This window comes from Salminus brasiliensis, chromosome 7 (genome assembly GCF_030463535.1).
Source record: "Salminus brasiliensis chromosome 7, fSalBra1.hap2, whole genome shotgun sequence".
Taxonomy (NCBI): domain Eukaryota; kingdom Metazoa; phylum Chordata; class Actinopteri; order Characiformes; family Bryconidae; genus Salminus; species Salminus brasiliensis.
In genome coordinates, this window is record NC_132884.1 from 12,510,987 (window position 1) to 12,536,124 (window position 25,138).

At 39.3% G+C, this 25,138-nt stretch overlaps 1 protein-coding gene across 2 annotated transcripts in view; it reads left to right on the top strand.

Annotated features, from left to right (window-relative positions):
• The window catches only part of pbx1b (pre-B-cell leukemia homeobox 1b), a 79,278-nt gene extending 64,941 nt beyond the window's left edge, over positions 1–14,337 (top strand). The window contains exons 4-9 of one of the 2 annotated variants that reach the window (XM_072683943.1): positions 55–245; positions 2,774–2,909; positions 5,514–5,673; positions 6,569–6,681; positions 7,280–7,369; positions 10,879–14,337. In XM_072683943.1, the coding sequence (XP_072540044.1) occupies positions 55–245; positions 2,774–2,909; positions 5,514–5,673; positions 6,569–6,681; positions 7,280–7,369; positions 10,879–10,971 (783 nt within the window). In that variant the 3' untranslated portion in view covers positions 10,972–14,337. The remainder of the gene's footprint in view (positions 1–54; positions 246–2,773; positions 2,910–5,513; positions 5,674–6,568; positions 6,682–7,279; positions 7,370–10,878) is intronic. The other variant, XM_072683944.1, reaches the window with a different exon arrangement.
• The last annotated feature ends 10,801 nt before the right edge of the window (positions 14,338–25,138 follow it).

Consider the following 25,138-nt stretch of genomic DNA (forward strand, 5'->3'; position numbering starts at 1 on the left):
TCATTTTTCTGACAGTGCTTTTTACAGTTCTACATGTTTTTTCTGTCTCCGTAGGCCTGTAATGAGTTCACCACTCACGTGATGAACCTGTTACGAGAGCAGTCTCGCACACGGCCCATTTCACCCAAAGAGATCGAGCGCATGGTCAGCATCATCCACCGCAAGTTCAGCTCAATCCAGATGCAGCTCAAACAGAGCACCTGCGAGGCTGTCATGATCCTCCGCTCACGCTTCCTTGACGCCAGGTCTGTGTGTGCTTGTTTTTGCACATTGTCTCAGGTCTTTTCAGAGTGAAGGAAAACAAGGCTAACCTTCAGGATCGCTGGACAGGGAGGTGATCCTAACTATTAAAGTTAGGGTTGGGATTAGACCATGTTTCTTACCTTGACATTTTGACACAATGCTGAACAACTTCTGCATTTACATCAAAAAGTGAAAAACAGCAAAAATGGAGATAGAGGGTTTTGCATGACAGTGGCAGTATATTACTGGTATCCCACATCTTGGCATGATATAAAAACAAAACATGTTTGTGTGTGTTCTGTGTATTCCAGTCTTTATGCATTGTATATGTGTGTCTGAATGTTTTCAGTGTGTGTAGGTGTTTCTGTCTGTATCTGCATACAAAGATAACATGTAGCAATTGTTTCGACTCTTTTGTTTCGTTAGCGCGTGCAAGCTTGAATCCATGCGCACACGTTTTTATCGCATTGTGTCCTCTCTCCTCGCTAGCTGCTTTGCTTTAAGCCCGTGACAAGCACATCCATGTAAAACTTAACACTCATGCAATTTAATTGTGCAGATTTGCGTCCCCTGACACACCGTAGCGTTACTGATCTTGGCCGATTCGGTCCCAAAGCTGCATGGACCCAGACCGCCTCTCTGCATTTCCACTAGACCACATGCAAGCCTCCGCACGCTGCGGAGTGTGGAGCGCTTCCCTTCTTTAATGTAATCGCTTGTTCCCTTTGATACATGCCTGGGATTTGCATACATTTCTTTGAGGATAAATCATGCTGGAAGCCTTGAGTCGGAGGCATAACATTTAAATGAGCCTCTCGCTCCCTTTCACCACGCACTATCCATTCTGCTGCAAATGATGGTGGAAACGTCTCTCTCTCTCTCTCTCTCTCTCTTTCTCTTTCACTCTCTCTCCCTCTCTTTCTGTTCCTCCTCTCTCGCTCTCTCAACCCCTTTACTCTTTTTTCCCCTTCTTTCTCTCTCATATACTTCCCTGTTTCTACTCTCTCTCTCTCTGTCTGTCTCTCTCTCTCTCTCTCTCAGTCTCTCTACATCTCTCCATCCCTCTCTCATACTTTCTCCTTTCGTTCTTTCCCCCTCTTTCCTTCTCTCTCTCTCCATCAATCTTTATTCCTACTTTCTTACTCTCAACCACTTTACTTTCTATCTTTCTCTCTTGCTCTCAAATGCTCCCCCTTTCCTACTCTCTCTTTCTGTCTCTTTATCTCTCTCTTTCTTTCACACCTCCCTTTTTCTCTCTCCCTCTCTCGCCCGCTCAGCGCTCTTCAGATTAATTCTTTCGCAGGCTGAAACCATGCTATGCTCATTTGCATATGGTGAAGAGCTTTGTGGGTAGGAAATCGCCTGGCTCCATGTTCCGGGGAGGATCTCCCAGGGTTCAGTGCTGCATATGCAAAGCCCCTGCGCTTTGCCCCCCTGAGACATGCCACATTCACACACTCTTAACCCAAAAGATGAGTAATGCTGAAAGCAGGGCAAATTCACTGGCGCCCAACACTGCTTTCCTCTCTTCTAAAGCCCTTAAACCTTAATTCTTCAGTGCCTGTGTGTGTACGAATGTGTGTGTGTGTGGCCTGCTGCATGTTTCCTGTGAATATAAAACTTGCATTCAGACTGCTATTGGATACATCCTTGCCCTCCACACAGGTTCACTTAGTTCCTGAGTCAGGCAGGAATGCCACTGCTGTAGACAAAGTCTCCTAATGTTACAAGTACTTGCACTACTTGCCAATGGCAGTTGTTATTGACAGTCTTTTATTCTGACAGTAATGTGGAGTTCACTCTGTTAGCATGTGTATGCTTCACCTCGCAAAGTCTTTCTGTGGTATGTTTAAAGACATCAGGTTATACTGATAGTTTGATGAAAACCCTCATTTTTACAGTTTCCCTCTTTACCTCAGACATAGTCAATCAAGACTTGTCTGCTGCCTGACATTTGTTTTGTTTTCATACACTTCATACACTACAAGGCTAAGAAGTACTCAAGTCTTATGCCCCACGTGCATCATACAAACTTCATACCTACATAATGACACATAGACTAATGCGCTTTCTGACCCTGTACAACAGTCATCTATAGACGGGACTTCAGAATCACAAACCACTGTTTTTAATGTTTGCAGTTAACAGGGTGCATATTATTATATTGTTTTGCAGCTCCAATGTTAGACTAACAAAGCACACTTAAGACTTTAAAGATATCATGACTGAATGGCTACATTTGGAGTAAGGAAACAATTGTATCAAGTCATCGTGTATATAAGACTCTGCTGTAAATGTGGTAATATGGCAACAAGCAAATAAACGGTTCGAGTAATGCATGAAATCAGTATAAAGGACTGCATATGGTAGAGAAGGCTTTCTTGCACATCAACAGTAACACAGTAACAGCCTTGAACTAAATGTCTTTAGATGGTGTTAACCATTACTGTACAAATGTGTTATTCATTTGTGAGTGTTTTATACTAGATTAAGAATCCCAAACACTTAAACTCCTGTTCTGTCTCCACAGGAGGAAACGACGAAACTTCAACAAGCAAGCCACAGAGATCCTGAACGAGTATTTTTATTCCCACCTCAGTAACCCATATCCCAGCGAGGAGGCCAAAGAAGAGCTGGCCAAGAAATGCTCCATCACTGTCTCCCAGGTAACTTTGTCTTCCACTTTCTTGTAGAGCTGCGACTAATGAGTCTCTTTAGTTAGTTACCCTAGGGATTATTTTCAATCCTTATGAGCTGTTATCACTTTCATTTTGCTGTCCTATTTGAATGGAATGTGTAATTACATATTTTACTACATTGTGGGTTACAACATTTAAATCATAATATACGTTTACTTCCAAACACAAATGTGGTATAGATTGAAAGTTATTTTTGACATAGTAGAAGGTAGAGTGCAAGTGCATGGATTGCACAGAGTTATAGAATGCTCTTTAAATGAAATACTATAAACAACATTGTCTGCTACACCCCACTGTGTAGTGCACTCAGAATGGCACCATGGTGAGCCAACACAGAAAATCCCAGGATGTTCCCTGTGTGTCTGCTGATGCTATATACATATACACAAATATTTCTAGTAGGAGTGTGATGGTTTAATCTTTATACTGGTCAGTATAAAGTACACTGGTGCTTGGATTTAGGGCCACAATGTTCAGAGAGATAATACATACATAAATAAAATCTTGGTGGATTACTGTCCAGAATGGTTACAGCACTTTTATCAATAAATTACTATTCTGATACGAGTAATTGACTGTTCACATGTTCTGTATGTTTTCACTGCAGCTCTGTGTCCAGATTGAGGGAACTTCTACTGTAAAAAGTAATTGTGGCAGTAAAACTTCATGGTTCAACATCAGCCTTTAATCCACAGTCCATGTACGTTCAGAGTTTTGATTAATTAAATTATCTTGCAACTAATATGATTTTAGTCCACCAAGTCAATTAGTTGTTGCACCCCTAATATAAACTTGTCAAAGACAAGTAAAACATTTTTACAGTCCTTATTAGTCCCTGCAGCCCTGTTGCATTACAATTTCTCTTTATTTCCCTCAGAAATTGAGGTCTGGATACATACCATATATCAGGTATACTTTACAGACATCAGAATTACTCTTCCATGCTCTATATATATATGTGTGTGTGTGTGTGTGTGTGTGTGTGTGTGTGTGAGCAGAAGTAAAGAAGCATAATCAGTTCCCTGTGGTGACTTAGCTCTAGAGTGTTAACCCAGGTGTAATTTGATACTCAATTATGAACACCTGTGTTACTGTACAGCAGTATTCTGCACCTGCTTATGCTAAATAGATGATGCACTTAAAAGCGCTTAATGAATCTGGGGTGACATAATTTGACGATGCATCTGGGTGCCATTCTCAAATGGACTGTGGAGCGGAATGATTGGTTGAACGTGTCTGGTGCCATTTTGTAATAAAGAAACACGTTTAGCCGCTGCCTGGGAGGGGGAAGTGTTGCTACAGGATTGATTTGGTTTTCATTTTAATGTTGTTTATCATTAGTGCAAGCCTTTATCCGCGCAGCTTCATCTGGGAGTGTATTAGCGGTAATGGGTGTTAGTGTGTGTGAGGACGGATCCGTGCCATCGTACCGCTCGATGATAGCTAGCTGAAGACGGAGTGACTTAATGAGATTGTTATTGGCAATCTTTTTATTCTGACAGTAATGTGGAGTTTGCTCTGTTAGCATGTGTATCCTTCACCTCGCAAAGGCGGGACTTTGCCGGTGGAGGAATAACTTTAGTCTGCCTGTATGCTTCTGTAGTGGGCTTAGAAAACAACAGATTTTACTGATAGTTTGATGTATAAATGTTGTGTATTTGTACATATAATAGTCCACCAAGATAAATTCACTTCTACAGCTGTACACTGGCGCTATATATATATATCAATTTCACAGAATGTTAAATATGTCAGTTTTGAAGATGCAAAATCCCAACACAGCAAAAAAGGAGTGCACAATAATTATTTCCTAGTATTTCATTTTTATGGCACGATCAGAACTAAGCTAACATTAACATGTGAAATAAGAGCCACACTGTTTGTGCTGTATAGTTTCTTACAGTTAATTTTTGGCATTTTCAGATTTTTGTAAATATGTGTAAATTATGATTGGTAGCAAGCAAGGCAACCAGCTCCCATGTAGTTTTCACTGAAATCTACATGGAACACAGTGATTTCTGTGGATTGTCGTAAATGCTGAGAGAGTTTAATCACAAATTGGAAGTGGCCATAATTAAAATGCAAGTACAGCACGTCACTATGGAGCCAATAAACACAAATGATGAGCAGTGTTTTTGAAGTGGCCTCTACTTACAATAGATGGAATGTCTCATTAACCTTTTGGTTACCCTTGGTATGATGCTATAAAGATATCTATTAAAGAATGTTTGTTTTGTATTTGTTTTTGAAGAAAACTGTTTCACTGCACTCATTTCTGATGTTTAGTGCCAGAGTGCACCAAAATGCCCTGTAAGTGTTACTGTAGAAGTTACTCATGATTTCTTCTAGATATGTACTGCTACAGTGAATTGCTCTCTGAACTTTTTTCACCGCTCGTTAGTTTTCTCGACTGAACAGTTTCGTGCCTCCTCCAGTGATGTCTCTGTAATATTTACCACAAACATACATATTAGATTCAACAGCTTTGACCCAAGCTCTGTTTATTTTGACCATGTTGACATTTAGGACACATGCTTCTAAATAAACACTTCAATTTGTTTTCTTGAGCAGGTGTCCAACTGGTTCGGAAACAAACGGATCCGATATAAGAAGAACATCGGAAAGTTCCAGGAAGAAGCCAACATGTACGCTGCCAGAACCGCTGTCAATGCAGCCAACGTCTCAGCCCACGGTAGCCAGGCCAATTCCCCCTCCACACCCAATTCAGCAGGTGGGCCTTTCTGACAGACCATTGCACAGCCTCTTAACTGCATATGCTAAATCATGTTCATTTTCCAGCTCATACGACTGCAGTATTACATCATTTAATTAATTACATCTTGAATGGCACCATGTTTTCAGACCAGGTTTTATTGTTACAACAGACTGTAATAAAAGTATATATAAAAAATGTTTTTATATATTTGTATGATTTTAGTTTCAGGTAGCTTGTGATACTTTAGTTACTTTCTGTTTTTACTTTGTGTTTTTTGGCCTCTGATCTATTTTGCTGTTCTTAGAGTTGAGGTCAAAAGTCTTTGAGAAAGACTTTACTGGTTCATTTTATGACAGCCATTTGTTATTTTCCTACCCAACAGTGGCCAAACTGGGAGCCATGCAATGAAATACAATTATGAAATATTGCCATTAAACTGCTTAACTACTGAAATAGATAATAAAATAGATACTGTAGGTTAACCAGCAGCATAGGCATTGCTCCAAGTTTTTAAAATCCTGTGAAATCCAGTATAGGAGCAGTGATTGTTAGAACTTGGAACAAAAAAGCACTATATATCTGTCTATATATTGTGGATGGGTGGGTGGATGGATGGAACGATGGATGGGTTGATGGAACGATGGATGGTCTGTGTGCACTCCTCTATTAGCTAGCTAACACTACAGCTTATCTATACATTGGCTGCTCTTGTCTTTCCTGCTTTGCCTTAGTGTTCCACTCTGTACAATCTGTCTGCTCTGTGATGCTTATCTAACTACTTCTGCATGTGCTGTTTTCCTCTTTTCTCTCTCTCTCTCTCTCTCTCTCTCTCTCTCTCTCTCTCTTTGGTCATTGTGCTTCTTTTTTCGTCTTGCTCTCTGTCTCTTTCGTTGTCCCTGTCCTTTCTCAGGTTCTGCTGGCTCTTTTAACATGTCGAATTCTGGAGATTTGTTTATGAGTGTGCAGTCTATGAATGGAGATTCATACCAGGGGGCTCAAGTGGGAGCCAACGTTCAGTCACAGGTATGAAACACAGCAGCTTCCTTACTTTAGCTTGGACTCAACAGATTCCCTCAATGGGTAATTGTTTCATTATTTAATACCTTATTAAATTAGTTTAACTGTAATTGCCAACTCTTTGCAGTGTATATAATGACTTTGGTCTTAAAGAAGGTATGATACATGCTGTGGGATGATGCAGAGTGGGGAAAGTAAACCTGTATATGCATTGTAGATAAATGCACACTTTTTAATGTATTTAAAGTATTCTTTAGAAGGGTTATTATTTGGATTTTGGATCATTTGGAGTTACAGTATTTATTTTAGTATTTTTTGTCTCTGGATTTGTTTCTATACTGTATATGTACTGTTTTCACATTTGTGAAGTTTAAATAGAACAGCTGTACACTGAAATGATTCTGTGAATTCTGCATATTTTCCACTGGTATTTAGTTGTCATTATTTTCCACAACAATAATTTCCTTTGTCCTTCTTGTCTTGCATTCACTTTGGCCTTGTGCTTTTCTAGCTTTATTTGATCTGTTTGTGAGCATTGAGTTTGTTTGACCTTGCTTTGTTTGTTTGGGTGTCTGTTCTGACCTTACTGCATTGTGTGTTGCAGGTGGATACCCTTCGCCATGTTATCAGCCAGACAGGAGGATACAGTGATGGCCTTACAGCCAGCCAGATGTACAGTCCGCAGGGCATCAATGTAAGCAGGGGAAAAAAACTTATTTTTTTTCTTGATGTTTTGTCCTCTACCAATTATTTCAAAGCCATAGGGTTCAGAATGCCACTTAGTGGGACTTGTCTGCATTTCATTGGTCACCTAGTTGATTGCCTGTGTGTTGCTAACGCCAACGGGCGAAACGATGCCTGGCGAGTCTCGGACACATGGCCGACCGCCTCACACGCCGAGCGTCCGTCTGAGCCCGTCACATTCAATCTCGTCTTCCAGGGCACCTGCAGTCTCACAGCCGCGCTGAGGGGAGCAGGAGGGGGAAAACTGAAGGGAAATTGGTGGGGGGGACAGGTGACATGGGGCGCAACTTGCCCAAAATCACTTTGTCCTTATAACTGGCCCCAGGCCAATATTAGAGAAGAAAAACCCCTCTAAAACAAGCTCCTAAGGACAAATCTTACAGCCAAATACTAAAAATAAAACTGTAAGCCTGTGACTAAAACATTGTAAGCAAAGCCCACTGTGTGTTTGCTTTAGTTTGTATGCTTTTTAATTATAATACTAATAATAAGAAGAGGAAGAAGAAGATTTTTTTGTTTTATTATTTTATGTAGGGTATAAAGGTATAAGAAAATTCATAAAATATGTAAAATAATTAAAAAAAATGAAAACGGTAGGTTATGTTAATGTTAATAATATAATTAGAGTCAAGAAGAAAAATAAGACATTTGCCAGATCCTTCATTATATTCTTACCTGCTTCTTTATTTTATGATACTAAAACACATTTATCATTATTCACAAAATGACAATAATTAAATATTTGAAGAACGAGATTAAGATTATATAGGAAATATAAGTTATATATATATAAGAATAAAATTAAAAAGCAAAAGAAGCAAACAATTAGCGCTTTATTTACTTCCCTCCATTTTCCTTTCGGGAGGGGTCAGAGCGAGCCAGGGGAGGGGCTGGCTGCTGGCGACTCGGCACGGTAGGAAAATTCACAGCGACAAGCCGTGTGGTAAAGAGGAAAATCGATCAGACAGACAGGAGGGGAGCAGAGTGTGGACTTGGGACAGCAATCCAAGCACATTGCTCAGATCACGTTCCTGCCGAGCTAATGGCCCTGACAGCAAGCCAGGGAGACTGGGCGGGAGAGAGAGAACAAGAACGAGGGACGGAGAGAGAGAGACAGAGGGACAAATAGAGAGAAAAGAGGGAAGAGGATGAGTAGGATGAAGGTCAGCGCATGTGCTGCAATGTCTTGGCCCGCTGCTGTATGCTAATAAGATCAAACATGTTCCGTTAGAAAGAACACGGGATACATTAAAATCCCAGCCCCTCTCTCCCTTTTACTCTGTTCTCTTCAAGCCGTTCCAGTGGAATCAAAGGGATGCAAGTATGGGTTTGATTTGGGGAAGGGGGGGCACAACTTTAAGGATGCACTTAAAAGGTAGAACATTGAAAAGATATGTACATCATTTATACAGGAATAAAATATATTACATAGTACACTGTACACAAAATAGCAGTTTACTTTACTTATTTTCCACATTGCCTTGAATGTATTACATCAAGACAGCTTGTCTGGCTGCTAGGCTTCAAGACAAACAATCTTGATGTTATACAATTAATTAATGTGGAAGAGATTTAATATACTCTCTTCATGTTTAGCACCAGTGCAAGACTGGTAATTAAGTGAAATTAAAAAATAAAACAAATTAAATGATAATAACAGGATATTAACAATTTTATTACTTCAATGCAGTATTAAAGGTAGTATTAAAGTGTGTATGTGTGTGTGTGTGTGTGTATACATTTAATTTAAACACATACATTAAAAAACACATTCATTCATATTTAGCACTTTTTAAAAACACTCACTGTTCAATAATAACAGTCCAAATTACTTACTGTATTCGACTTATCTTATTTAAATAAATATAACCTTATGTAATGTATTTGTGGGTTAGCGTACATTACAAACGTTTTGTCCCCATCCAGTAAAAGTACCGTTTTGGAGATGCAGGGCTTCATTATGCTCGTCACAGTGACAGTATGTGTTTCATTCTTTAACATTTTCAGTTAGTATTTCCTATAGATGTGTTTGTTTGCGGGAGAAGCAGCGCCTGTATTTCGTGTAGAACTGCAGTGACTTTGTGATAAAAAGGCGATGACACCGTTCAGAAAAAGAGTCTTTTTCACTGAAGCGATTTTCTTCCTCGTTCAGTGTGTTGATAATGACTCAAGAGGCATTTTGTGGCAGACTCGAGAGTAATTATGCCTGTACAAAAGAATAGAAAAGTGTTGTGGAAGCTGAATACACTTTAAGATCTTTTTCTGCGCTCCTCCATTTTGTTTGATTACAGACTGCCTCGGCTCTAAATAACAGGCTTGGAGCTGAGTGGCTGCCGACCACCATTTCCAGCCTTTTCTGATGGCATGAAATTTGCTATTAATATCCCCAAATGCTCTTTAGCAGGCCTGTCTGGGAGATTAGAAATGGCTTCTGCGTCTCGTATTGTATTTTCATTTCAATCTCCCAATGTCATAATTTTCTTCCACTGATGCTCTCTTTGTTTCTTGAATCTCGGGCCACTTCATCCCCTCTCAGCATTCATGTGTGTGTCAGTGAAAGCGACAGGCATTTAACTCTGTCCTGTATTACATGTCGGCAGTGCTCCTAGTCTTTGTACAGCTGGAGCTAAAACACAGTATGTTCTCCGAATAAAGGGTGTGTGGGACAGAGTCTCTGTGTGTTAGTATGGCGTGAATAAGTCTATGCATCAAACTGTATATTCATTTATATGTCCTTGTGCACTGCCGCTTAACGGCTGATTCAGAGAATATATTTGTGACCTCAAAAATTAACTGTACGTTCATCAACATTTTTTTTGTTGAGTCTTTTAAACTTGTATTGTTTTAAATAATAATCTTTTTTCAGTTTACAATTTTAAAACAGACAGTTTACCTACTTCAAACTACACACCAAATCATTGTTCATAGTCCATTCAGTTATTAATATTTAGACATAGTATTCAGCAACTACATTATAACCAGCAATTTCAGTTAACGACTGAAATGTGGACCCACCTACTGTTGTCACAGTACTGACAGTTTTAGCTTTTCTTTCAGTACGATACTTAGAAATAAATAAATAAAATAGTAAAATGTATATAATAAGAGTAACTTTTATTTAGGATTAATAATTTAATCCAAATTAACATTTTGCCTTATGCAGTTATGCCCCATTCGGAAGCACCGTTCATATACTATTTTAATACAGCTAACTGCACCCCTAGCAAGGAGGTTACAGAACCTATGTGGGTGAAAAGAAAGCACAAGCAGGAAAGCGCAATTAAATAAGTAACAATACTGCAGGAATCATTTCAATAGTATCGTTATATCAGTATTTTTGACAACACTACTACTGTCTGCCAAATCTTAACAAATAGATGTTTATTCTTGGAGGTGATGCAAGTATACCGCTTTTCTATTCTCTAAAGTTCTGTTTGTATTAATATTATTCTTTTTCAGGCTAACGGTGGCTGGCAGGATGCTACTACCCCTTCCTCAGTGACCTCACCCACAGAAGGACCCGGGAGTGTCCACTCTGACACTTCTAACTGATCCCTCCGTCATCACAGTCATTCTCTCAATACTGCACAAGATGGACTCTTTCCGTTCCTCCTGCTTTTTCACTCGTTCACCTCACCATTCAAAAACGGTGCACTCACTAAGCAGGGTCTCCCACGCCGTCAAAAGAGCTGCACAGAATTTGCTTGATTGACGTGTACAGAATTTCTACATGAATAAAATATCACATCAGTGTGATTGCGATTGTGCTGATGTAATGTGGTTTATTCATGTGAAAATGATGCAACTATTTAAATCAAACAAATTCAAGGCATTGCTTTTTTTAGTGCAGTCCACTGACCACGGTTTCCCTCACAGACTTAAGGTTAACATGGAGACACACCCACTAAACACAGCATTGCTTGTGTGTCTGTACAGGTCCGTACAGTGTCTGCTTTGTTTTCATATCTCTTGGGTGTAAATGACCTTTAAAAACACAGAAGAGCATCAACAGTCTGCATCTTGGATTGATATGTATGTACAAAATGTACACTACCTCCTAAGAAAACAACAAAGTACGACACAACAAAACAAGAAAAAGACATATAGAAGCATTTGATTTCCAAAATATAATACACACTGCCATATTGCACCATTTCCCATAGATGACCCTTTCATGTCTTCATCGTGGTGATAAACCACGGCTCTTCAGTCTCTAAAACATGTTTCTGTGTCCATAGTGCCAAAGTATTTTTCTACATTTTGACAGTCTTTTGATTTACATGTTCGTTTGACATGACTACACATTTTTCATACTCTTCATGTTGTAATATAGAGACATACTGTATTATAAAGACATATTTTATATTTCCCTCTCTTACTCATGCATTTGGGGTACTTGAAAATGGTTTTTAATTAGGCTTTGCTTTGAATCCTAAAAAAAAAAAAAAAGAAAAAAAAAAAGAAAAACCTTTATTATGATCATTTGCAGCAAACCTTTGTTGTTCTTTCCCCTGATGATTTCCACCAGTGGCAATGCAGTATAGGTCACAATTAAGAATATAGTTTGTTACGTTCATGCCAGTAATCTGGTGATGGTCTAAAATAGTTCTAGATAAAAGACGCCTGATACCAACAGCGCTGGTGTTAATGAATAGCCAAAAGCTGCTTGTAACCAAAATCACTCATGTAAGTGCAGACATCTGAAATATAATGCATTTTGAAATTCCTCAGTTTGTCCTCAATTGTTACAAATAAATGTGACCACGTGCACATTTTGCACCGATTTCCAAAGTCATGATTTGGTGCTATGACGTTTCGTCTCTGGGTAGAGTACGGAGAGCTGTGAAAACTGAGGCATACAGTGCTGGACGCGTGAGAGCTTCAAATAATTTGGTGTTTTAAATGTTCACAGAATGAGTTTCAGAAAGCATTCATACATCACACATTCAAGCACGTTTTCTTTTTTTTCCGTCCACCAGATGGGGTGAAGCAATTAAAAATGTCAAGATTTGCTTTTAGTTCATGCTTTTCTTGGTCCATAACATTCAGCTGTCAAGCATTAAAATCAGCCTTGCCATTACTTTGATACCAAAAACAACAGACACTTCCGTTGTGTTCGTCTTCACCACATCAGCGATGTCCATGTTGTAAATGATGTATTATCTTATGTATCTGGGATCATTCCTCAGCGAATGCCTGATATGTCGTACTCAAAACCAAAAATGCAGTCAGACTTCAGTAGTGTTTGTTGAAAGAAAAGATGGCACACACAAATGCAGAAAAAGTTTGGATCTTTTTTTACGTCTTCATGTTGTGAATAACCTAAATCTGCGTTTCTCTCCATCTTCTGCTTGGTTACGGGACAAGTTCAGGTTAAGTTTTTTTCCTCGCTAGCATAATGTGAATTAGCCCACGAATGCGCTATATAAGTAGATGTGCACTTTTTTGGTTCTTGTTTTGCTCTTTTTGAAGGCAGAATCCATCTTGAAGTAAAGATAATGGCTTGTGCTTCACGTTAGAGTGGATGGGGCTCTCGTCCTCGGCACGTTCACGCGTTTGTAGAGGCAAGAGAATTATGAAGAAAAGTGACGATGCCAGATGTTGGCAGCTGGAGCAGCACATGTGGACAGTGCAGACAGGCCTTTCCTTTAAAAAGTAGCCTAACTGACCTTATCCCAGCAAATCAAGCTGCAAGATGATTTATCCTTTCAAGTTACTTGTAGCTAATCGAGAAAGCATTGTGTGGTTTATAACACAGCCCACAAAGTGAAGGGCTTTTGTTTGATCAATGTCCAGCTTCTTCTGTCCTAAATTAGAGGAGACCCAGCTGTGGTCCTACACCTATGGTTTGGTGACTTAATATTGTTGCTGTCTGAGCAAAACCTTCTCCGAAATGGTGAAACAGAATAAGGCAAAAGAAAGTAACAACTTTTAATCTAATAAGTTTATTTGGATCCATTAAATTGGTCTTTTCATGTACACAATGTAAAAAGTGCCTGGTGTTTTCCAGTGATGTTAGAATAAATAAATAAATAAACAAATAAATGAGAAACTGGGTTTTGATTGGCCAGCAACAGTGTGCTAATATACAAATGTCCATGCTAAACCAGTTTGTTGAATCAGGCTTGTTTAAGCATGAAAATCACTTTGGGGCTGCACAATATATAATTTGTTACCCATTATCCTGATATTGGCCTTTGCAATAGTAATATACCACAAAAAGGTTTCAATATTAGGATGAGTATCCGGACCATGCTTCCAGATGAGTTTCTATGATCTGAATGACCTGAAAACAAATGATTTTGATATCTTTAAGCATGTCGCATCACTGATTCACTAATGTGTCTTTGAAATATATTGTGAGGCACATGTAGCAATATAATTGCAATTTGGTGCAGCCCTACACTTAGCTCCAGCTGTCAAGGACTTCACTTGGACTCCCTGAACCTAAAGTGACCCGCCAGCTTCAGTAAAGGGAGGAGTGAGCTCTGTTCATTTTTTATTTATTTTGTTTTACTTTTGCTCAAACAGACCCTCTTTCATTGCCTGTCCAGTTTTACACCGTATTGTTGTTGAAAGCTTCATGTAATGATGCTTTTAGGTTTTGCATTTAAAGCAATTTGTAAAACATCAAATGTTTACTTTGTTGCATGTCTTTCGTTCTTTAAAAAAATCCTGCAGTGTTTTTGAATGTTTCTTCTTTTTTATATATAAAAAGTGCAGAGACTTTCTCTTGCCAGGTTTTAACTTTTAAGATCTCTGCATATGTACAAAAGGAATAAAATGGAACAGCAGATTATTGTCTTTTTGATTCCAACTTGTTTTGTGGAGAAAAAAAAATTACAAGGTGTAGGTTTTCTGGTCTCTTAATTTGTACTGGTAATGCATATTCCGAATAAATAGTTTCTTTTGTTGCAAGATTGGTTGGCTGCCGTTTTCTGTGTTGTTCCATTAAAATGGGTTTTGTAAAAAATATTGTGTGCTTTTAAATAATGTTTACATACATGAGTGGAAAATTGGCCTTTCAGTCATTTCTGTGAGAAGTTTCTAGGGCACAATGAGTGTACAACATACATCTTTATTTTATCCACTTGCTAGCCATCAACAAGCTTCTGGCAGAATTCTGGTTGGATATTTGACCACAGTTATACCTGTCACTTAAACACAGTCTGCATATTTAGATTGGGGTTGAGTTCAGGACTTAATAGTAGCCTGCTTTATCCATTCCACAAATACCCTGTGTTTGGGGTCATTGTCCTGTAGGACGATCATGTTCCAAGTTCAACCATTTAGCGATCTTTAGCCAAACTGTCCATCAGCTTTAAGTTTAGTTCAATCCTGGCCATCCAAACCAATTTCCTCTCAGCTTCGAATTACAGAAAAAAACATCAAGTGAGCAGCAGTTCTACGAACAGAAACTGGTTGTTGAGAGAGGTCAGCAGTGAATGGCCAGACTGGTTGGAGCTGACAGTGTAATGGTAACTGATAACCACTCTGTACAATGGGCAGTGGGCACAAGGTCACCACAACTAGACAGTTGAAGACTGGATTAATGATAAATTAGTATGAAATGCATAGACACTTGTTAATGCCAAAGTCTGTTTTCTTCATGGCCACAATTTACCTATCATCTTATGTCATCTGTTAATGCACCATGTCACAACGCATCTGGTTTCATGAACTTGACAAATCAGGATCTTCAGAGGCCTTTCTACTTTTCTACTCACTGAAACTGAATTTAATAGAACACATCTTGGATGTGGTAGAATGGAAGATTCAGAGCATTAAGGTGCATCTGAACAATCTACAGAAACTGCATAATACAATCATGTCTACATGAACCAAAATATCAAAAGAATGTCTCCAGCATCCTTTGGAATCCATGCCATGAAATGAAGTGTGTGACAAACTTAAATAATAGGCCACTTTTCCATTAGATATTATATATATATATATATATATATATATATATATATATATATATATATATATATATATATATATAATTTAAAAATTAAGCATCCTGGCTGCCATAAAACTAATTTTATTGAGTGTCTGTTAACACAGTCATAATACATTAATGTTCAGATTTCCACATTTTTGTGTTAATTTTTCTTTACTGTGCATAAAAAACAATTGGTGATAGATTAAAAAAGTAGGTGCACTACTAATCTGTCACACAAATAAATTGTAACTTGCCATAAATTGTAACTTGCCATAAACGTAACGTAAAAGGTAGGAACACATTCCATCATCCTCAGTATAAAAAACGTCTTCAATAACCTCAGTGGTAAAGCTACTGTTTAAGTGAACTGTAATTATTTTATGTCTGCTAGACTGCTAGTCTGATACTGTAGGCCATAAACTCACACGCCTCACATTATTGTCAAATGTTTCCCGGAATGGGACTTTCTCACCCTTTTCATCCGCAATGCATGAGAGAGGGTGTTGAGAGTTTATTTCTTTGGGGTTTGTTTCCTTGCCAAAGCTCAGAGGCATGGACAGCAGTTTTTTTTACACTGGTGTGAAAAATGTCAGAATCACACAACAAACATCTTGTTTCACTTCAAACCTGAAAAGTTGTGTTTAGGGAAAGTTTAGTTGTTGTTGTTTTTTTTTTTTGTATTCATCCTCTGGACTTTCCTTCACTGCATTAATGGACAGAATTCACAGCTGGAGTAAAGCTGTAACTCTGCATACCTCATGAATTATTGTTATGAGATAATTATTTGAGTTGAATACACCAAAATTAAACTGCTTGTTAATGCAAGTCGTTTATAATTGTATTCATTGTTTTTTGTTGTTTATTATTTATCACTCTAGTTTAGCATTTAGAATCGATGTTGCTCTACTTCACAGAAAGGTGAGAACTGCTCAGTAGGCTCAGAAGTAGGCGAGCTTCAATTAGAGCAGCTGTTTAGTAGACGAAGCAGTGTGTAAAGTGGCTGTCCTGCAGCAGTGTGTGAGTGTGTGTGTGTGTGTGTGTGTGTGTGTGTGTGTGTGTGTGTGTGTGTGTGCGCGTGTGTGTTCTGTGTAGATGAAATGCCCCCGTGGTTAAATGTGCTCTGACATTTCCCCACTCTCTCTCTACCCACTCCTTTAACCGGCTGTGCTTCATAAATAAATGACCCCTCTGAATAAAGCGCCTGCGCTCTATCTGCTGCTTCAGGAGCCTCTCTCTGAAAGGTCAGTCGCTGCGGGACCCGCGTCTGCGAAACAAATTAAGTGAGAGGGAGACGAATGCAAAGCAAAGCGGGCCGTGTTTATTGATGGCCACCATTTAGAGCCCCCCTGTAGTCCATTTTTCACTCTCTGCCGGCGAGGGGGCTTGTTTTGAAAATGAATTCAGAGCAGGAAGCTTTTCAGAATTGTACTCAGACTGCAGTGTCGAATTTCACTCACATCTCTGCTCAGAGGATGTCACAAATCATAGGGAAGGGAAACGTGAGCCTTCCCTAAAGTAGAAAGTAAGGGTTCATCTGTGGCTGTGTTTAGTACACACTGCCTGTGCAAAGTTTGGGGACTCCTGGTCTGTTTTTGATATTTTCCAAGAAGGGGAGAACTGCAAAGCACGGTTTGATTTCTGCTGAATAATTAATTTCTGTTTCTGTGATGTTGTAAAAACATGTACATACATCTGCATATTCAGCCCACAGCAGTTAGCTCTGCCTAGTGGGTTTCAGCCTGGTCTGCTTGTTTTTAATTTTTGAGGACACCAATAGTTGAATTTTGGTCAGCTAACAGATGCCTTCACTGACTAGTGTGGTACTGTGTGATGGAGGTTGGGGCAACCTAACAATCCAGAGAAGGGCCAATTATGCTCTATTGGATGCAGAATCTTCTGATGATAGGACTAAAGAATTGACGGTTGTGCCTCCCAGAAAGCCCCAGACTTCTTTTTGAATGAGGCTAAATACAGGCTACATGTACATATATATGTACATAAGAGATTTTGTATGTATGCTTCCTAGCACATGGTTCTGTTTGTGTCTTGTCCTTCCTAGCTCTGCCTGTTCATTAGTGTTCCCACCTGTGCCTCCTCTGTAGCCACGCCCCTTTGTTAGCCCCAGGTGTTTCTCGTTTGTCTGTGTATGAGTACCCCCTTTATTTCAGCCTTCCCTTTTCTGGTGTTGTGCATGTTCCCATGTATATGGTTTCATGTTGGTTTGCGGTATGTTGGCTTGGCCTGCCTGTTTGGTGTTTGTTTGTTTGTTTTAGTTTATTGGTTATGTTAGCTTATCCTGATAGTTCTGTTTCTGTTTTGCTTGTTTTGATAGTTTCAGTATTTAGATCACAGAAACCCAGTTTGTGTTTCTTCATAGCTATGTTTTTGTTTTCTTTACAATAAAACTCCTGCGTTTACCGCCGCCTTCAAGCTCCATGTCACCGTGACATTGTAATGTCTAAAATACTATGTAGTAAATAGTCAATAGTATGTCTCTATTTTGCTTTGCCATGTACACATCAGTACGTCTCTGTTTGTTTCTTGTCTCCGCCCTAGCCCCACCTTGTCATTAGTGTTCCCACCCGTGTCTGCTTTGTACCTCTGCCCTCTCATTATCTTCCTCATGTGTTCCTGCTTGTGTCTTGTTCTCTTAAACCCCTGTGTTTACTGTTATAGTAATGTCATTTAGTCTTTAAAGTTCAAATGTGTTTAGACAGAAGCAGACATTTGTAATTCTGCTGGCTATCTTCATGTAAATCTACTCTGGCCTGGTAATGGTTATAAGAAAGCAGACACTTGATATTCTCCTACGTGTTACCTATCCACAGATCAAGAGAATATATTCATTGTAGTTATTATTGATGGAGCTATTACTGATGTCATTTCAGATGCTAATTCTTCTAAGCTGATGCTTTCAAATGATCTCAGAAAGTGAAAAAACTACAAAAATGTTCAAACAGTGATGAGATATAGGAAAAAACAGTGATGAGTATAGGAACACACAAAAATACATGCGACACCCTGTCCTGACATAGTAGAAAAACAAACCTGTATGTGTATGTGCCTGAGGGCAGGGGTTAATGCAGGATTTTGGAGTCTTTGTTCTTATAGCATTGAGCAGCTTTATCAGTGTGTGGAGGCTCATGTGATTGGCATTATGGTGGCTTATATATCTGCCCTGTGCTCTTTCAGAGGTGGATTTTTGGGCTGCGTTTAAAAGCTGAGCTTTTACACCCCTACTGAAAAGCACCCAAACTAATCCTGATGTTTGTAATTCCTGACTTGTTATGATTCGGGATCAGTGTTTTTGGACAGGGTTCGGTTGGGCTGAAGCAGAAAAGTCTAACTCATCCTGAAGCTGTTGGTAAAGGATGCAAATAAGACTCCTTTAATGAAAATTTATGCCACAGCCAAGGAGGAGATGGAAGTTGATGTAGATTTAAGTCGTAAATGGATTCGTTAAGGATTGCTATCTGCACCCAGGCCTGCTGGAGCTGGAGTTTTTCTGAGTGTCACACTGCCTCTGCCACCCACAGACCCATAAGAAATTCCTCTGATCTCAGACGAGAACCAACTTTTTCATGAAAGCGACGTGTTCTCTGCCATTTGAGGAAGATTTCCACACATCTATGAGTGTCACTGATGCTTTTCATGTTTGTTCAAACCACAGAACCACTTTTTTTTCTTTTTCCCTCCTCCTAGTGCCAATACTTACGACCTTAAAAAAAAATCTCGCAATGTGGGTGTTCTAAGTTAGATGTTGTTTTGCTTTTGTGATTTGCCTAAAGCCTCTTTGTGCTGATGAGACAGACATGGACCGCTCACCAGTCATTTTAACATGCAAAGTGAGCATCTTTGAAAACGGTGCCTGAAGACTAAAAAGCCAACTTATCTCTTTGAAACACAAAATGTAAAACACATTGGAAGAATGCTTTAGGTTAGCGCTGTTGCGTTGTTGATCAAAGGTATGGGCACAATCTGCTTGCGTGGAAGGAGCCAGACTGTAAAAGTGCAGGATGAAAGCCAAATTTGTCTTGTACATCATCTTGAATCAGACCAGCACTGACTGCATTCAAAAGAAAAGGAAGAAAAAAAATTGTTGTTTTGGAGGTCAACATGTCTAAGAGTATTATGTGTTTATAAGAAGAGAACATGATGGAGAAACTGAATACAATGACACTTTTTTAGGTTATTTTGAGGATTTGATGACACATTGTTGACCCCTTTTTGATTTTACCTGTGTTGTTGTGTCAGGTTGGGTTTGTTTATGAGCCAACCCTGAACCCTGCAAGTTTTAATTCTGAAGGAGTTATTTTTGGTTGGGTTCAATGGAGTTGTGGTTGAGACTTGGAGTCATGGTTGAATGCTGTGTGTGTGTGCGTGTGCATGTGTGTTTATGTTTGCTGTGTTTCTATAAGGAAAGGCGGTGTATACAGGGTCAATCACTGAACTCTGCATCTCCTTGCAATGATTTCTCAGAAGGCGGCGCATCTGGGACTCCTCTGAGACTCAGGGCGGGAGGTGCCTGTCACTATGAGTTTCTCCATCGTCCCGAATGCAGGGCCGACCAAACCGCCTCCAACCAAAAGGCATCAGTGGCATCAGCCCTCCGCCCGGCACTAAAAAATGCCCCCCACAAAATCGCACAAATGAATTACTCTGAATAGTGGAACAAAGAAAAAGGCCTGCATTATATAGTCTTTTTCAAATCTGGATTTATATATCATGGCCTTTCTGACCATAGGCAATATTGCTTTTTGCTTTTTTACCCTTCTTTTCTTTTTCTTTTTCTTTTCTTTTTTTTATAGCTTTTTACCATAGGGCACTAAATGTTTGGCCACAGTGGCCAAGCTCATTCAGGCTCATTAGAAATGATAATAAATTATAATAATAAATAATTAGGTTTTAAGTTTGTTCCTTTAGATGTATATTTTTATCTGACTCTGTGAGAAGCAGGAATATGTAGTAAAACGTGTGATTTGACAGTTCAACAGTGCAAGAAATTCCTAAAACATTTGTGTTAAAGGAATCATTATTGAGACCTTATTTTAGTGTTTGTTTGTATTTTATTCCACAGAGGTTTATATTCCTTTCCATGATGTGAGTCGAGGTTGAGATGTGAGGAAAACCTATTTGCGGCTGAAACAATGGTGACCTCTAGTGGTCACATGTGTCCTCAGAATGTCCGTCACTTCAGACAACAGCAGTTTGCTCATGTCGCTTCTGTTTAACACTCTCAGCTCAGATACCTAATCTAACACATACAGATATTTGAGCAATACACCATTAAAAATACAATGAATTGTTTCGTAATCCTGCTCGTGGCCACACATACACAACACTGCAGTTTTAACTATTCCCTGTCCAATCACTCCTGATCCTGATCCTTATAATCCAGCTGAGTAGTCCGTCGATGAGCTGGATCAGGTGTGAAGGTGCAGGCACAGGTGTGCTGTACTGTGGGTCTCCAGGAGCAGGGTGGTTCCCCAACCTCGCTCTCTCTGGTCTATTCAGAGAAAAACAGTGAGCTGTTATACACAGTTTAACTCAAATACACCATTTAGCCTTTCTAGCTTTAGCTAGAGTCCAGTTCAACCATATGATACCCTCAGCATGACAGTGGGCAACTAGTGAAAGGATTTTGTCACTGTTGTTTGGTTCAGTTTCTACATCATAATGTAATAGTACTGAATATGTACACCATTTTAAAGCATGCATGCCTTCACAGAGTTCTCTTTACAGGGTCTGAGATAACTAATTGATTTTGTTGGATTTCAGAAGATGGCTGGAGAATTGTTTTAAATTAAATGTAAATGAAATGTATAGAGAAAGTTCCTGTGGCATGTTCTAGAGCAGATGTGCTAATTGGGTTAGCGGGGTCAAAACGTTATTCTCACTTAAACCTTTGCCACCCTCTCCCACGCTCACGTCTTGTGAAACCTTTGGTGTGATCTCCAGGAACTGTGGCTAAGTTCTTTACATTACAGAATTATTCACAATTATCACAGTAACATAGCTCCCAGACGTTCCATTTCCCACCTCTTAACTTACAGCGACAGTTCAGATTTAAGAGTTTAGTGCCCTGTTCTTTGCCAAGTAAGTTAAAAAAAAAACTTCTGCAGCATGACGTTATTCTGAGATGCTGTCATGGATATGAAATAAACACTAAGAATCATATCTTGTTATTGTGAGATAAATACAACATGTAATCATAACTTACAACATCTTTTAATTACGTTGGCACTGCGTTGTTTTTGTGCCATAAAATCAGCATAAAGCGTCTGTCACGCAAAAATCTGCAAAATGGCAACTTTACAAGTACAGGAGTAAGTAATGACCCATTCATCATGAAAGTGTGACACAACTACCGCCAAATTCACATATAAAGTACTATAAAGTATTGCTCATCTTCAATTCAGACATGGCGGAGTGTTTTCCTGCCTCAGAGGCCTGTCTGTGTAAGGCAGCGGAAACCAAACTCCAAGTCCGACAGGTTCTGAGTGTGCATCATGGATATTTGAGTATACTCAACATTGACAATTTTATCTATATTATATACTAGCTACATACTCAACGATAACCAGTTAGTATTACTAATTAGTTCGCAATTTGGGAGACACTAATAACTGAAAAATATGAAAAAGAAAAATGGAGATACAAGGTATTTGTAGTGAGAACAGGGTATTATTTATGCAGAAGCTTTCTGGTTTAATATGCTTAGTTAGGAAAATCAATGCATAAAAGGTTCAATTGATTATTACATCTGCATAAACGCTGTGATTTAAGAAACCTTAAGAAACACTTGGAAATACCACATATGCTGCTGTAATGACACTGAGAATACAGTCTAACTTAAGCCAAGAAAACAAACATGAAAAAAAAAATTCTCCATGTCTGCCTATTTATAGTTTTCTCCATGGTTTAAACTCTGTAGCTGCTCTGTACACTGTGTAAATAAGTCTGAATGATGAATAGACCAATATAAATGCTCTAAATGACCTGTAATAAACTCTTAATTTACATTGACTTCCATTCAAAGTTAAGAACATTTTGTCCCTCTCCTGTAAAGTCACCATTATGGAAAAATATTTTTCATTGGACAGCGACAATATTTTCTCAGAATATGGGATATTTTTCAGACATTCTCAGAATCACAATAGTAATTACAATATGTTGTATGTCATAATTGTCATAATTAAGATGTGTAACATTTACAAAATATTTCATGAGAAGTTTTCTTGTAACAACAGAATGTTTATTTTATATTAACAACATGCTGATATATTTTTTATACCATGCTTGGTAGCTTACGTAGTTAAAATGGACAAAATCATGTCACAATAACAGTAGGAGCAGCCATCTTGAAGCCTGAATTTTGACCCTTTCTGTCCAGGGTAAAGTGGAAAGTAGTTTAAATTAATTTTGCCCAAAACTATTGTTTTAATACTCAATGCTCTTAGTTGTCTTTGAGAACAGAGGCTGGATGTAGGTCAATAGGTGTGTAATTGCTGTCCCAGGTTGTGTTGGCATGGCAGGATGTGAATGAGAGTGGACACAGCCCAGGCAGTGCACGCCCACCCCGCGGTCAGCACCAACTTTCTCCCCCCTCCTTGCTTTAGCTAAAGTGACATTATGAGGCCAGACACAGCAGTGTCCAGCTATGTTACCCTCAGAACTGCTGCATTAAGGGCAACGCAAAAAATATAGACTGGCTTCAAAATAACTGCAGGCCATCACAGTCCAAACTCCTCACTGCTAAGTGCTTGGATAATGCTGCGGCTGGCAAGCCCCCCTAACGCAGCAGTTCAGCAGCCAGAGAGCCTGAGACACAGTCAAAATGACAGTTCTCCAACTCACAGTCAATTCTTTAAAGTTTTTGGTTTATTCACAAATAAATATTCATCTTCCCCACAATGTGTTATTCAGTGGTCACCTTTTCCCCCCTCTTAATGTTTCCTTAATGCTTTACATTATCATAAAGAGCAATACCCCCCCCCCCCCCCCCCCCCCCCAGTGGTACATTGTTGGAACTATTGCTCTTTATAATAAATTGCTCTTTGCACCCTTTGCTCTGATTACTGCTTTGCACACTCTTGGCATTCTCTCAATGAGCTTCAAGAGGTAGTCACCTGAAATGGTGTGCCTTATCAGGATTAATTAGTGGAATTTCTTGCTTTATCTATGGGGTTGGGACCATCAGTTGTGTTGTGCAGAAGTCGGGTTGCTACACAGCCGACAGCCCTATTGGACAACTGTTAAAATTCATATTATGGCAAGAACCAATCAGCTAACTAAAGAATAACGAGTGGCCATCATTGCTTTAAGAAATGAAGGTCAGTCAGTCCGGAAAATTGCAAAAACTTTAAATGTGTCCCCAAGAGTCACAAAAACCATCAAGCGCTACAGCGAAACTGGCACACACGAGGACCGACCCAGGAAAGGAAGACCCAGAGTAACCTCTGCTTCTCAGGACAAGTTCATCCGAGTCACCAGCAAGTTAACAGCAGCTCAGATCACAGACCAGTTGAATGCCACACAGAGTTCTAGCAGCAGACCCATCTCTAGAACAACTGTTAAGAGGAGACTGCGCAAATCAGGCCTTCATGGTCAAATAGCTGCTAGGAAACCACTGCTAAGGAGAGGCAACAAGCAGAAGAGATTTGTTTGGGCCAAAAAACACAAGGAATGGACATTAGACCAGTGGAAATCTGTGCTTTGGTCTGATGGGTCCAAATTTGGTTCCAACCGCCGTGTCTTTGTGAGACTCAGAAAAGGTAAATAATAGATAAAACAGGTCAATGAACAAGGGTCAGATGGTTAGAGCTGACAGAAAGGCTACATGACCACTCTGTGGTTAGCAGAAAAGAATGCATATGGCAAACTTTGAGGTAGATGGACGACAACAGTAGAAGAATACTTCCATTCTCTCAGCCAAGAACAGAAGGCTGAGGCTGCCTGGTCTGATTAGTCCCAATTTCTGCTGGAGTATGCAAACAGTAGGCTCAGAGGCACCACAAGGTAAAATTCCCAACCTGCTTTGTACAGTCCAGGCTGGTGAAGGTTCTGCAAATCTGCTATTTTATTTTACTGACAAAAATAGGTTATTTAGGGGTTACATAACTTGGCTGTGTGTGTATCTCAACCTGAGGTTCAGAGCACTCTTGAGCAAGTTTTCTTCAGGGATTTCGGTGTACTTAACTGCAGTTGCTTTCCTTCTATCAAGTTGCCCCAGTCCCGCTGTTAAGGAAAACAAATGCCAGAAGCTTAGACCGCACCACAGGCTGCACCACAAGCTGCACCACAGGGGCCTAGAGTCCACTACTATCTCCCCAAAAAACATTATTCTAAAAGCCATAATGACTATAATGTTAATTTTTTAACATTAATATTTTAATACTGAAAAATGTTGGGATGCACTAGGCTACCTGCATATATGTCAGCTGCATATATATGCATTGAAAATGAATGCATTTTAGTAAGATCAGTATATTAAAGGAGGATCTATGTGTACTACTGAGCATTAACATGTGTTTCATGGAGGGAAAATATGATGAGTAGTTGCGTATAAGTATTGTAAAGGTGCAAAAAGTCAAACTTCAGGGACGTGTTATTTATAATCTTCACTGGAATGTAAATGTGGGGCTTAGCTAGGACATTTCACTCAAGTTCTCTTGAGTCTCTGCCACGGACAATGGACAATCCGGAATGAAGACAACCCAAAATGAAGTAACGAGGCTATTTTTAAAATGTAAGGAGAAAAAGTAAAAAGTTGAA